Source organism: Helianthus annuus, chromosome 8 (assembly GCF_002127325.2).
Source record: "Helianthus annuus cultivar XRQ/B chromosome 8, HanXRQr2.0-SUNRISE, whole genome shotgun sequence".
Classification (NCBI taxonomy): Eukaryota; Viridiplantae; Streptophyta; class Magnoliopsida; order Asterales; family Asteraceae; genus Helianthus; species Helianthus annuus.
In genome coordinates this window covers 2,122,451-2,134,860 of record NC_035440.2, presented here as the reverse complement: position 1 = coordinate 2,134,860, position 12,410 = coordinate 2,122,451, and the positions used below count along the sequence as shown (strand labels likewise).

General features: G+C 35.4%; 1 protein-coding gene across 9 annotated transcripts; it reads right to left on the bottom strand.

Moving 5' to 3' along the window:
* Nucleotides 1-2,488: 2,488 nt before the first annotated feature.
* LOC110871586 (cyclin-dependent kinase G-2) lies at nucleotides 2,489-12,410 on the bottom strand. 9 transcript variants are annotated; one of them, XM_022120270.2, is made up of 9 exons: nucleotides 10,117-12,410; nucleotides 9,768-9,903; nucleotides 8,899-8,987; nucleotides 8,596-8,707; nucleotides 8,387-8,493; nucleotides 6,701-6,998; nucleotides 6,431-6,510; nucleotides 3,935-4,015; nucleotides 2,489-2,949 (listed from the first exon to the last, which is right to left on the bottom strand). In XM_022120270.2, exons 1-6 carry the CDS (start codon nucleotides 11,814-11,816, stop codon nucleotides 6,899-6,901), a joined length of 2,244 nt encoding a protein of 747 aa, XP_021975962.1. In that variant the 5' UTR covers nucleotides 11,817-12,410; the 3' UTR covers nucleotides 2,489-2,949; nucleotides 3,935-4,015; nucleotides 6,431-6,510; nucleotides 6,701-6,898. The 9 variants fall into 9 exon arrangements, with proteins under 9 accessions (XP_021975962.1, XP_021975964.1, XP_035832211.1 ...); XM_022120272.2 differs by having other exon boundaries at nucleotides 2,489-2,942; XM_035976318.1 differs by adding an exon at nucleotides 8,806-8,819 and having other exon boundaries at nucleotides 2,516-2,942; nucleotides 6,431-6,998; nucleotides 10,117-12,405.

The following is a 12,410-nucleotide window of genomic DNA, read 5'->3' as shown; positions in this document are numbered from 1 at the left end:
TATTTATTAAGATTGTATATGATTTAACAATTAATTTGATTTCCAGTAAGGTAAACATGCATGGGACAATTTTTGTTCATACAAAAGGTGAATATCGTTGGATATTTTTTTATGTATCTTTCTCTTTTTAAAAAAAAAAACATAACAAGCAAAATTAAAAGTTTTCCGTAAATAGTAATTTGAGTTGTGTGGGTTTGATTGAGTGAGTTGAAAGAGATATGTAACAAAGATGTGGACTCATGATTCCAAACACAGACTGAAACAATGAAACCAGTGGGCCCAATAGTCCGAGTTTAGTTTAAAAAATATCTTAAAATGGGCTATATATATTTATATGTATGTATATATTTGTATAAAGAAGAAGAGAGAGGCGCGGGAACGTCGTCTTAGGGAGGACGTTCACGACGCCGACGTCCCTGTGGAAACGGTGTGCAGGTGCGGCGACGTGGCTCGACAGGGCCGGGACGTCCCCGTACTGAGTAGCCGAATATTGGGAAATTTAGAAGCAAATTTGTAATCTAGGATTTTAAATAAATCATGAAACGTATAAACTAAAGTAAACAAATAAATAAGTTCCAAAAATTCATAACTTACAAGGACTTACAAATATAACTATCGGAATTAATTAGAAACGAGATTGAAATTCAAAAATAATTAAAGTAAAATAAATGTTATCTGGATTATGTTAAACATACCCTTTATATTATTTTTTTTCTGAATGTACTCTCCTCCCCGTAATCACACACTCTCATTATCTTTATTTTTATTCATATTGGTGCGTTCAACATATAAGAAGCTATGTTTAACATCACCCTACGTAATACTAGGAGATCTTCACTAGTTATTGAGCCCCTTTGCATCATGTTTTAATTTCTCTTTTGTTGTTAAACTACATATTTGAACCCCAATCAATTTCTTCTTATTCGCAAACAAATGGTCCCTTTGGGTGACCTAAAACAATGGCCTTTTCGCCAACCTTTAGGTCCGTCCATGACTACCATGCTTCAACTATAAGTTCAGATGGGTGCAACTTATTTTGTCTTTTGAGTTCAATACTACTCGTATGAATTAGTACTTGGTAGAATTGAAGCCCATGGCTTTATAGCCTAATGGCATTTTAGGGGTGGGATAAAGCTTTGAGAACAATAGGTCCTGGGTTCGATTCCCACAAGGAGGGTTTTCTCATATTTATTGGGTTTCCTCTTGAATTGGTGTATAGGCATTATGCCTAGTGGAGATGGATATGATCGGGTGGTTCCTCTCGTGGCACGATGAAAGTCCAGTGATTTGTCAGTGATCCAAATTCGCCGTTCAAAAAAAAAAACTTAGTAGAATTGAAGTGTGTTTAAAACCAAAAGATGTAGCTCAGTGAAAGAATAGCCAGTATAACTCATTCTATGTTTTAGTTATCATAAAACTTCAAATATAGCTCGATATACTATGTTTTGATTATCATAGAACTTCAGCTCAATCCATGACTCATATGGTCTCATCAACCTTTAACGTGGCCTCTTTCCCTAAATCATTATGTACCACTCACTCAGTGACGGAGCTTGAACTTTTAAATAGGGGTCAGAATTTTTAAAGATTTTGGGGGGGGGGGGGGGGGGGGACTCAATATATATCAATTTTTTGGAAGTTTTCAAACACTACGAAGCAAAAAACAGGAGAAAGGACCCCCTAGCCGAAACAATTAATATCGTCATCATCATATTTCGACCAAAATGACGATCCGTATAGAATAGAAAGCTTTAAAACTAGTTTTCTAAGTATATACTCACTAATCCTCGATGTATTTTACATTCAAGTAAAAACAAAGGCAAAATACATGATAACTTAAGAAAATTCAAAGAAGTTTCCATTGGAGGTCAAACTAGACGCAAATTAATTGCAACTTTAAGACCATTGCGAAAAAGCACCTGTTCTCAACAAACATGGCTCGACTCGAAAGCTCACTCATGATACGGTTGCAGATATTAGTTTTGTTGACTTATCTGGATCAGATTATTCGACTTTGAATATTTTTTCTCAATGACCGAAAACCAAATGATATTGAGAATCTGTAAATCAAACCGGTTTCAATATATCCAATACCTAAACCTAAAACCGAATTCACAAATGTATTGGTTTACATTTCAAAACGGTCTTTTTAGTTAAGGATGCGCTTCGGTTTACAATGTTTTTTTTTTCGGTTTTTTGCACACCTCCATAAGTGGTTCTTGTGCAAGTGGTGGCAGCCGTGGTCACCCATATCTTCTAGTAAATTTCTAAAGCATGTCTTAAAAGTTAAATATGAGGTTACAAATTCGTTCGGTGTTAACAAGGCTGTTAATTTTTATCTTTCAGGGTTGTTAAACGTAATCCTGAGCAAGAACCGTTCAGTGGTGTCGGTGCAAAGGTGCGATGAGAGCATTAGTGGTTAGGGGTGAGGGCACGATGGAAAATTGAAAATGCTCGCGGGTGACCTAAAGGTGGTTGTAAAATCCAATTTTACCATTCAATTACTTCATTTACCTTCAACCCATCAAGACCCATAAGCATATACATACAAAGACAACCCGTTTGACCCAAAAGGCAATTTTACAAATAGGATATCCGATATCTCCATGGTAGTACAACACATGCATGGTATCTAGCTCGGCCCAACAATCCGGATGGGACGTCTTGATTCTTTCTGGATCGGTAAAAACAGGTAAATCCAGATTTCCAATCCGAACCATGATACTAGTCGAAGCTTGAAGAATCAGCTGTTTTTTGCCTTGTTGTCAGACAAATTAATTTTAAGCCAAACACGCCACAATCTATATCTTACCAATCACAAGCACTAGATAGATCAACAAAAACCTACAGATCTTTTACGAACAAGCAAACATACTGATCAAGCAAAGTTAGAAAACCAGTTTCTTTGTCATGCAACATCCATGTATCGTTGTATCAACCACCTGCATCCTTACAAGTAGAGGTTGCAAATTCACACATTTACGGTTTCAACTTGGGTCATGCTATATATAACGTGACAAGGGGCTGAAATTTATAAAGTTGGTTATAAACTTATAACGGAAGACAGATAGGTCATGAGGGTTGAAAAAGTGTTCAAAATGCACTACATCATGTAAAGCACTCGGTATAATTATATATTTTATTTAACCATCTGCTTTGACTCGGTCCTGTAATATCCACCTTATACCCAACCTGCATATCCCGTTTTGACCCGTTCTATAAATTTACAAAAATTTGACCATCTACGAAACAGAAGAAAATCAAAGGGAAAGAAGAAGGGGGTATTTTAGTCATTTCACATCGATGAGAATAAACAAGTCTAGGGGCAATCCATAAACTTTAACAAACAAAAAGTACAATTTTTGTAGTTTATTCTTAAAATAAATAACATACATTTGTTTCACTCTATAGGTGACAATTTCGATCAACTTAAGTTCTAATGGGTCAATTAGGGTATATACTTAACGGGTCGAAAAATAGCTAAAAACGGGCAAATCAAAAATTGCCCCCAACTCGTATTATCAATGTATAAATCCTTTTAACAAAATATTGACACGATTATAGTTGGTGGCGGAGCTTGGACGAAAAGTAGGGGCCGGACTCTTAAAAATCCCAATATTTTACACTACAAAAAATTTCGAAGAAAAATCGGGAAGGGGGGAGCGCCTTGGGCCGCCAAAAAGATACGCCCATGATTATAGCTTATTGGAAAAAAACAATGTTTCAACAAGGAGTTTCAAGTCAGGCCAACCCAAACGAATATGTACCAAAAACTACATCTAACGCAGAGACGAGGACAAATAACTGGTTCCTAAGAAAGTACTCAGTATCTCAGCATATATAAAGCAGCTTTAGTATGGTAGAAACTTAAATTCTAGACATGGAGATTTGTAGTTATAATGACTTAATGAGACTTAAAAAGGACAAAAAGTACCTGAATTATGGAAAAATACACGAAAACTATAAAAGTCCCAGGCTGCACAGGGTGACCTCCACAACCTGCTTGCTTTTCATACTGCAGTGACAGTTGCAGATATTGGTCACAAAAATTCAAGATCATAAACCTTGCATTTTCCACACAATTAAAATTAGGAAAAATTACAAGTTTTGTCCTTTATCTTAATACCACTTATCAGGCGGTGTCCTTTTTAACGAATTTTGACAAGTTTTGCCCTTTACAAGGTAATTTGTTGCACGTTTTGTCCTTTAGGCTTAACTCAGTTAGATTTTCTTGTTAAATCTTGTCACCCAAGGGTATTTTAGTCTTTTTATCCATTTATTTAATATTATTTAAAAGAATAAAACAAAATATTTTAAGGTTGACTCTTGAAATAAATGGGTAAAAAGACTAAAATACCATTGGGTGACAAGATTTAACAAGAAAATCTAACTGGGTTAAGACTAAAGGACAAAACGTGCAACAAAATTCCTTGTAAAGGGCAAAACTTGTCAAAATTCGTTAAAAAGGACACCGCCTGATAAGTGGTATTAAGATAAAGGACAAAACTTGTAATTTTTCCTTAAAAATAAAAAAAGCACAGAAAAAGAAATAGCAACGGCAACCATGCAAAATAAAAAAAATTCTTATCTACGACCCAATTTAATCATGAAAGATGAATCGTCTCAATCCAAGTATCCCTCACTTCTACTTCATGTGGTTCAAAAACGTATCAACTTACTACAAATACTTGCAGGTTAAAAATAAAAAGTAATCCCAATTCCCAAAGTGATGCAGTAAATATGGAATTTCAAAGACAAACAAAACATAAAATAGCGCCCGCTATTTTATCGCTGTCAGCCTATCACTACGTAGTGTATAGATAGCTTGTCGCTATCGTCGGCTATTCGCTACTAATAACTATGCATCCCGACCAAAAATTTCTATGATTTATCCCTACCCATCCCATTACACGTCCCCTATGTAGTCAAAATGCAACCCAAACGCAAGGCGAGCTGCTTCAACATGCGGGGTGAAGCAAATAGAGCATGTCACCCTACAAAGTTAAACTAGGTCGGGCCTTGTTTTATTACTTATTAGCCACTGGATCCTTCCAAACTTCTCTGCAACACTTAAGTCCACTAATTTCAACTTTAGCTCCGATACTCGCAGCATTCGAAACGACTTAAGGAAAAACTCGAATACAGGCTTTTTGCGCAGTTAACCACCTCGCCTATCCTGAAGTTACGTGTTTCAAATTTTCCGTTAGGGTTTCTCTTTCTACCATCCCTAATGCCTAAACCTCGACCCCTAAACTCTACTTTTTATTACTCTATATTTCTAACAAGAAAATTGATAAACAAAAAAAAAACTAATTGAAAAAACTATCATGTATGGAAACTAAAAATTCCTCATTATAAAAGAAACAACTCTTAACCCCTTAGTCCCTTACTACTAATAATTACACCGATTCGTATCTTACTCACCCCCAAATCACCATTTTCGTCTACACAGTGTCGCTTTTAAATCCTCTTAACAACGTTGATGTGTTATACCGCATGCTTCTCTCCCCTTCGTACAATATATTTCCTACGATTTAGATGTAGGGTCTCCAAAGGTCGTCAACATCGCCTAAACCTCGACCACTAATCTCTATTTATTACCATTCACTAACTTGTTTAACAAGATTTTTGATAAACAAGAAGACTAAGAACAAGGAAACCCAACTCATAGAGAGAGAAAACTAACAATTCATCACTTGTTAAAATAATAAAACTTTAAATCACTAATTAAGTTTAGAAACCATAGTTGTTAAAAGCCATCGCCTCTTGCGCCTAGGCCCAATTTCCTAGCGAGGCGAGGCAATTGCGCCTTAAGGCAATTGCGCTTTAATTCTCCAAGTGATGGTTCATGCGCAGGTTCCGGCGAGATTCCTAGATTCTTGAGAGTTTTCGGCCAAATTCCCTAAATTCTGGCAAGATTCTAGTTAGATTTCTACGTTTATCTAACGAAACTATTTTTCTACACTGATAAACTACCATTTTATAACTTTTGGTACTAAATAGACGATATTATAAACTACCATTTTATAACTTTTGGTACTAAATAAACGATATTAAATGTTATATAATAGCTTTAGTTTATTTTATTTGAAGAATAGTATTAATTTTCTATTATATAAAAATATTTTATGTTTTTTTTGTTGTACGCTTTTTTTTTCTCAGGCCTGCGCTTTTTTTGCGCCTTGCGCCTAGGCCCCAGGCGAGGCCTATGCGCCTTGAGTGCGCTTAATGCTTTTAATAACTATGTTAGAAACTACTCGTCTGACTCGAATCACATAGGTTTGTGAAGCTTAAAATAAGATCTCAGGTTGCTTTTAGACAAAAAAAAAACAACTAAAATAAACTCAACACTATTCAAACACGATAAAATAACTTAAGTTTTTAAGCAATCATTAATCCTTTAAGAAATTCCATGTTATTATGACGTTACCTTGAAATAGCACAATTTCTGATAATAAACTCCGTCAATGAAAAGCTAAGAACGCCAACTCCATGCTACACCGACAATTTCTTGCAAACACAATACAAAGATTAAAAAAACTATAAAGCACAATATAAGAAGAAGATTAAGAAGAAATTTATATGAAATAAAAATCCAATTCCATGAACTGTTTTACAGTAACCAACTAAAAATATGTTACATACACAAGTCCCAAAAGAACAACTGATAAAAAGTATCATCTTGCACAAAGAAGTCAACCTGCTATGTATCAAGTTGAGAGTTAAAGCAGAAGTCAACTCCTAGATGATGATGAAGAGTGCCTGCTAAAAAGCAGCATTGATGATAATCACCTCAAACCAGTGTTGCCAATGCCACCTCAGCACATGGACTCTCAAATCAACAATGTCAAATTTTTAGTACATCGTAAATTTGAATCGGATATATAAACTCTTTATCCTATCCAAATAAGCCACCTGTCCCAAATTCAGCTTGTTGCAGCTCCTTCCGGCGTTGCTCCTCTAAAGGATCGGGACTTTTCATTACCCTCCGTGTACGCCTGAAATAGCCGAATAAACAATTCCAGAACATTAAGACTAGTTTATGTACTAAATGCATGGAGAGATAACCAATTTTCGTAAAAATTGTTTTATGGGTAAAACAGTTTCACTTTCCTAAAACATAGATGTGAAAATAACCATTTTAGGCAACACCCACTTACCCAGTACAGATGCGCACACACATATAAATATATATAGGGTTATCTTGAGAACGCTAAATATTGCGAGAAGTCGAGAACCATGAGAACTAATGAAAAACCGCGAGAACTCAATCAAAAACAATTCAAATTCATTTTTTTACACTTATCATTATTATTCGAATACAATATTAGAAATTAAATTAAGAAGTTTAAAATTACATGTATTCGTAAATAAGAAAAATTTACACGTGTAAGTTTGCCATTTACACATGTGTAAAGTTGTATTTACACGTGTAAAAAATCTATCAAGAGTGATTTTGAGAGAAGAGATGAATTATTTAAAGAGTAAATTCTTTTTTTAATGTAGTAGTTTAGTATAATGAGTTTTGTATTAAAAAATGATTTTTATTGGTTTTTTCATTCGTTCTCACGGTTCTCGCAATATTTAGCGTTCTCAAGATAACCATCCCCTATATATATATATATATATATATATATATATATATAGGGAGAAGATCATGCGAGAACCACCTCTTATTGTGAGAACCGCGAGAACCAATGTGAACACACCAAAAATGCCTAAAAATCACACAAAAAAATTTTTTTTGAATTTTTTAATATTTTTTAATATTTTTTATAAAAAAATGCTACTTTTCGAAGCAAAAAAAAAAAAAATTTTAATTTTTTTTTTTTTTGGCTTCTAAAAGTAGCGATTTTAACATAAAAAATTCAAAAAAAAATTTAGATTTTTTTAGCTTTTTTGGGGGTTTAGTTTTTAGCATTTTAGCTTGGGTGGTTTGGGGGGGGGGGGGGTTAGGTTTGGGGGAGGGGGGGGTTAGGTTTTTTTAGATTTTTTTAGCTATTTTAGGTTGTGTTCACATTGGTTCTCAAGGTTCTCACAATAAGGGTGGTTCTCGCATGAGCCCCTCCCTATATATATATATATATATATATATATATATATATATATATATATATATATATATATATATATATATATATATATATATATATATATATATATGAATGTATGTATGTATGTGTGTGTGTGTGTGTTTTTGTGTGTAAAATTTTGTTAGCTAGAAAACACGTATAATATTGGTTACCCAAAGTGCAACTAACTTGGAAGTCAATAACCTTAAATATAGAAAAAAATCCAAATTTTTTTGTACCTTCTTAGGAGGAAAAAAAAAACTAATATTACCCACATTTGCATATCAAAGTTCTGAAATCTACAGCTAAAATACCTGTCTTGAGCATGCTGAGCTGGAAACGTCGGCATAAAATCTTTAGACTTTGGAAGCGGAACTTCACGGAACCACTCATGGTTTAGAGCTTCCTCAGCAGTTATCCTCTGGGAGTATTTCAGACATTTAAAATATATATATATTACATGTCATGTTCATATAAAAACATGAAACCTCATAATCACATAAAGTTATCCAATTAGTAATACCTTCTCGGGATCATATGTTAGAAGTTTATTCAACAAATCAAATCCAGCATCAGACAGAACAGGAGATCCAGTAAAAGACGTAGCCGGGAATTTCCTCCGCAATAAATTATACCTACAAAAAAATGTAAAATAGTAAATAAAACCAAGGGAATTGAAAACGTAAATAATGTTGTCGCCAACAGAAGCTAGAAAGCCAGACCAGAAAATCACCCAAAGCTGGAAGCCTGGGAAAACATTAGCAAAATAAGAAAATGTGAACTTTTTATTTCATTGATGAATAAATTCACGAAAGTTCACACTTACTGGTGCTTGACAAAGTTCACCTTGACTCCGGGAAGTTTAGAGTATCCGGGCCAAATAGTCTCGTTCGGAGTGCCAAGTGTTTTAAATATCTGTCATTATAAGAGTCCGAAGTGACCAAGTGTTAATGATAATACAGTAAAATACAACTCCTTGGCTAAGCAGTTAATGCGGTAAAAAATCGGATATCGGTCAAGGATCGACATTTGAGGTATCGGTTATCGGGGTGGGATATCCGTAATTTTAATACTCCCTCCGTCCCATTAAAAGTGTCCTATTTTGAATTTTCAAAGTCTTTAGTTATAAACTTTGACCTTAAATAATTTTGTTTGTGTTAGATAATACTTGATGAAAGTTGTATGATTTGAGTGTGTTTTACAAGTGTTTTTATCGGGTTAATTTTCATCAAATTTTATATAACACAAAAATATATATAATTAAAGTCAAAGTTTATAAATAAAGACTTTGAAAATTCAAAATAAGACACATTTAATGGGACAGAGGGAGTATAATATAGAATTTATATATATAGCAATTAACACTAACAATTCAGTATACTCACCTACCATTAACAAATTAACTTTTTGCAACTAGCAAAACAAGTAACAATTGTAGCAAGTAAGAACTGATTAAGACTTAAAAGTTAAAACACTTAATAGTTAATAATTAAGACTTAAAACACTAATAGCAGCAATAAGAAGAAAGACGAATGGTAGAACTAAGAAGAAAGGTACTGATATCAGAAAAATCGGCGATATATCGGTCAATATGCCGATAATACTGGTACTGATATTCTGACCGATATTTGCCACCGATATTTTACATGGGGACTGATAACCGATATTAACTGCATAGTTCCTTGGTCAACTTACCTTGTCAAGCTGGTCAAACTCTGTTTTCCCATTAAATATTGGTTGCTTAGACAACAGTTCGGCCATGATACAACCCAACGACCACATGTCAATTGCAGTAGAATATAGTTTTGTTCCCAGCAGAAGCTCTGGTGCCCTAAAAAGGTATTAAACCACCAAATAAGATTACGAAAGAAAACATATCATCCGCTATAATAGAAGGATGCCAATATCAATCATATTATCTGATGATTGAAATGAAATCAGAAAAACAAATACATCTTGCCATAAAAGCATAGTAACGAGGTAAAGTTCGCAAATGGTATTTAAACATAATAAAAGAAATATTGCACAAGTGCTGGCTGCTCACCTGTACCAAAGAGTAACCACCAAATGAGTATATGGTTTTAGAGGACTTCCATATTGACGAGACAATCCAAAGTCACAGATCTTCAGTTCACCTCGATTGTTCAACAGTAAATTTGAGGTTTTCAAATCCCGGTGAAGAACCCAATTATCATGAAGGTATTTTGTTCCCTCAAATAGCTGAAGCATGAGGCATTTAACTTCACTCTGGCTAAACGGCTGTTTCATTGTCTCCATTAGTGCTTTAAGATCATGTTCCATGTATTCCATTACCATAAAAATACTATCAAGATTGCTCCCAACGACAACTTCCTTCACATCCACAATTGACGGATGATGAAACGAAAGAAGAATGTTTATTTCCCTTAAAGAAGTCAAAGGAAACCCTTCTCTTTCTTTCTCCATCTTTACCTTTTTTAAAGCTACAATTTCTCCCGTCTTTTTATCTTTAGCCCTGTAAACAACCCCATAAGTCCCTTCATCTATCTTGTTCAGTCTCTCAAACTCATCAACGCTTCTACAACCTTGCAGCATATTCACACTTCTTGACGGGGGACCCCCAGCCTCGGGTGTACCGTGAGATTCATCTCCATTCTCCGAATCAGACTCTGATAATAAGCTCCGATCAGTACCATCTTTTTTCGGCTCATCATCTATATCCATATATTCCTTCCTCTCCAACTCATTATCAGAAAGATCATTCATACTTGCGTCACCCGAAGCGGATGATCGTCCTCTGATTTGTTCAGAGTTTTCTCTATAATGCTCCCCAATCTCTGGACTTGATGACCGCTTTCTTGATCTATATTCAACAGACCCATGTAAAGATTCTTTCTTCTGCTGGACCCTGTCATCATCAGAAAGTTCACCTTCATCAGATGGAGAATTGGCATCGGCCCACCGAGAGGATCTTATTGTCCGTGTGGGCACGTAATCATCTTCTGGTGGCCCTACATCCTGATTGTACCCAAGGTGCTCTTCCTGTGCAGAAGAAGATAAACCAACATGCGGTTCAATTCCAGGAGAATCATGCTTCGCAATACGGGGTTCAAATCCAGGAGAATCATGCTTGCCAGTATCAGTTGGAGTATTACCTGAAGACTGAACCTTATTACTTTCTACAGGGGATTTTTGTGCAATAGCTGTAGGAACTATAGGTGATCGACGGTAGGATTTAGGCAATGGAGGAGGAGGGGGTAGAACAACATTCGCTGGTGAAGATCTAGTCACTGATGAATTACTAGCTTCCTTATCATCTCTATCCCAAACAATAGGTGAAAATTTCCTCTTTTTACTACTATTAGACTGAGAACAGTTTTCTATCTTTAAACCCTCATTATTCTTAAAATTTATTTCCGACTCAACAGCTTCATCAGACCCACTGTCACTAGACAACTCACCAGGTTCTCGATCCCCAACTCTGAGGCGGTGATCGCCTGAAGAATTCCTAGAAGCAGAACGGTAACCCCCACCATTCACCAACTCTCGATCTTTACCGTCCCTATGCCTAACCCTAGCCCGAACCTGATTCTTACCCCTGTCCCTGTCATAACCTGGGTTGTGGTTATTCCCATTCTTTAACCGATCATACTCCCCTTTCGAATACGGCAATTCCCTCTTGGAAACATCATAATCCGATTCACGCTCCCTAAACTCATTGTCACGGTATCCCCCATGTCTTCCTGCCGCCATATACTTGCTCATGTATAACAACAGAACAATATATCACCCCTCTAAAACCCTAACCCCCAAAATCAATAAACTTTCAAACCTTATCTCGTAATTCTACCTCAACATGCACAGATTGATAAATAACGATACAATTATCAAACAAAACGATGCAAAATCAACGTATAACTGAACCGAGAGCCTCAATTTTACCAAATCAGTATCAATTTCAAAACCCTAGAAATCGAACGTTATGATAAAAGAGGGGAAACAGGAAATTAAACCTAGAAGCTTCTACACCGATGAATAACGATACAAAATTCAATGAAAACGATGTGAAATCAACATATAAGTGAGCCAAAAGCCTCAATTTTATCAAATCAGGATGAATTTCAAAACCCTAGAAATCGAATAATATGATAAAAAAGAGGGGATTAAACCTAGAAGCTTCTAGACATCGGGTAGTTTGTTGTGTTTTCTTCGGTGTGAGATCACCGGAAACTTACCGGCGGTGGCACAAGTGGCGGCAGAACTCGGTGGTTTGTGGAGATTTGAGAGTAGAAGAGATACGAACCTTCGAGTTATTGATAAATGATGGTTTCAAAGGAGAAATATCCCTCTTGTTTGTAT

What these genes read in the sequence shown, in the direction of transcription:
- LOC110871586 (XM_022120270.2), bottom strand. Translation starts at nt 11,816, where the DNA reads ATGAGCAAGTATATGGCGGCAGGAAGACATGGGGGATACCGTGACAAT. An exon ending in GTGGTTACTCTTTGGTACAG is followed by an intron (nt 9,904 to 10,116) that starts GTGAGCAGCCAG and finishes ATACCTTTTTAG; the next exon opens with GGCACCAGAGCTTCTGCTGG. An exon ending in TAACATATGATCCCGAGAAG is followed by an intron (nt 8,494 to 8,595) that starts GTATTACTAATT and finishes AAATACTCCCAG; the next exon opens with AGGATAACTGCTGAGGAAGC.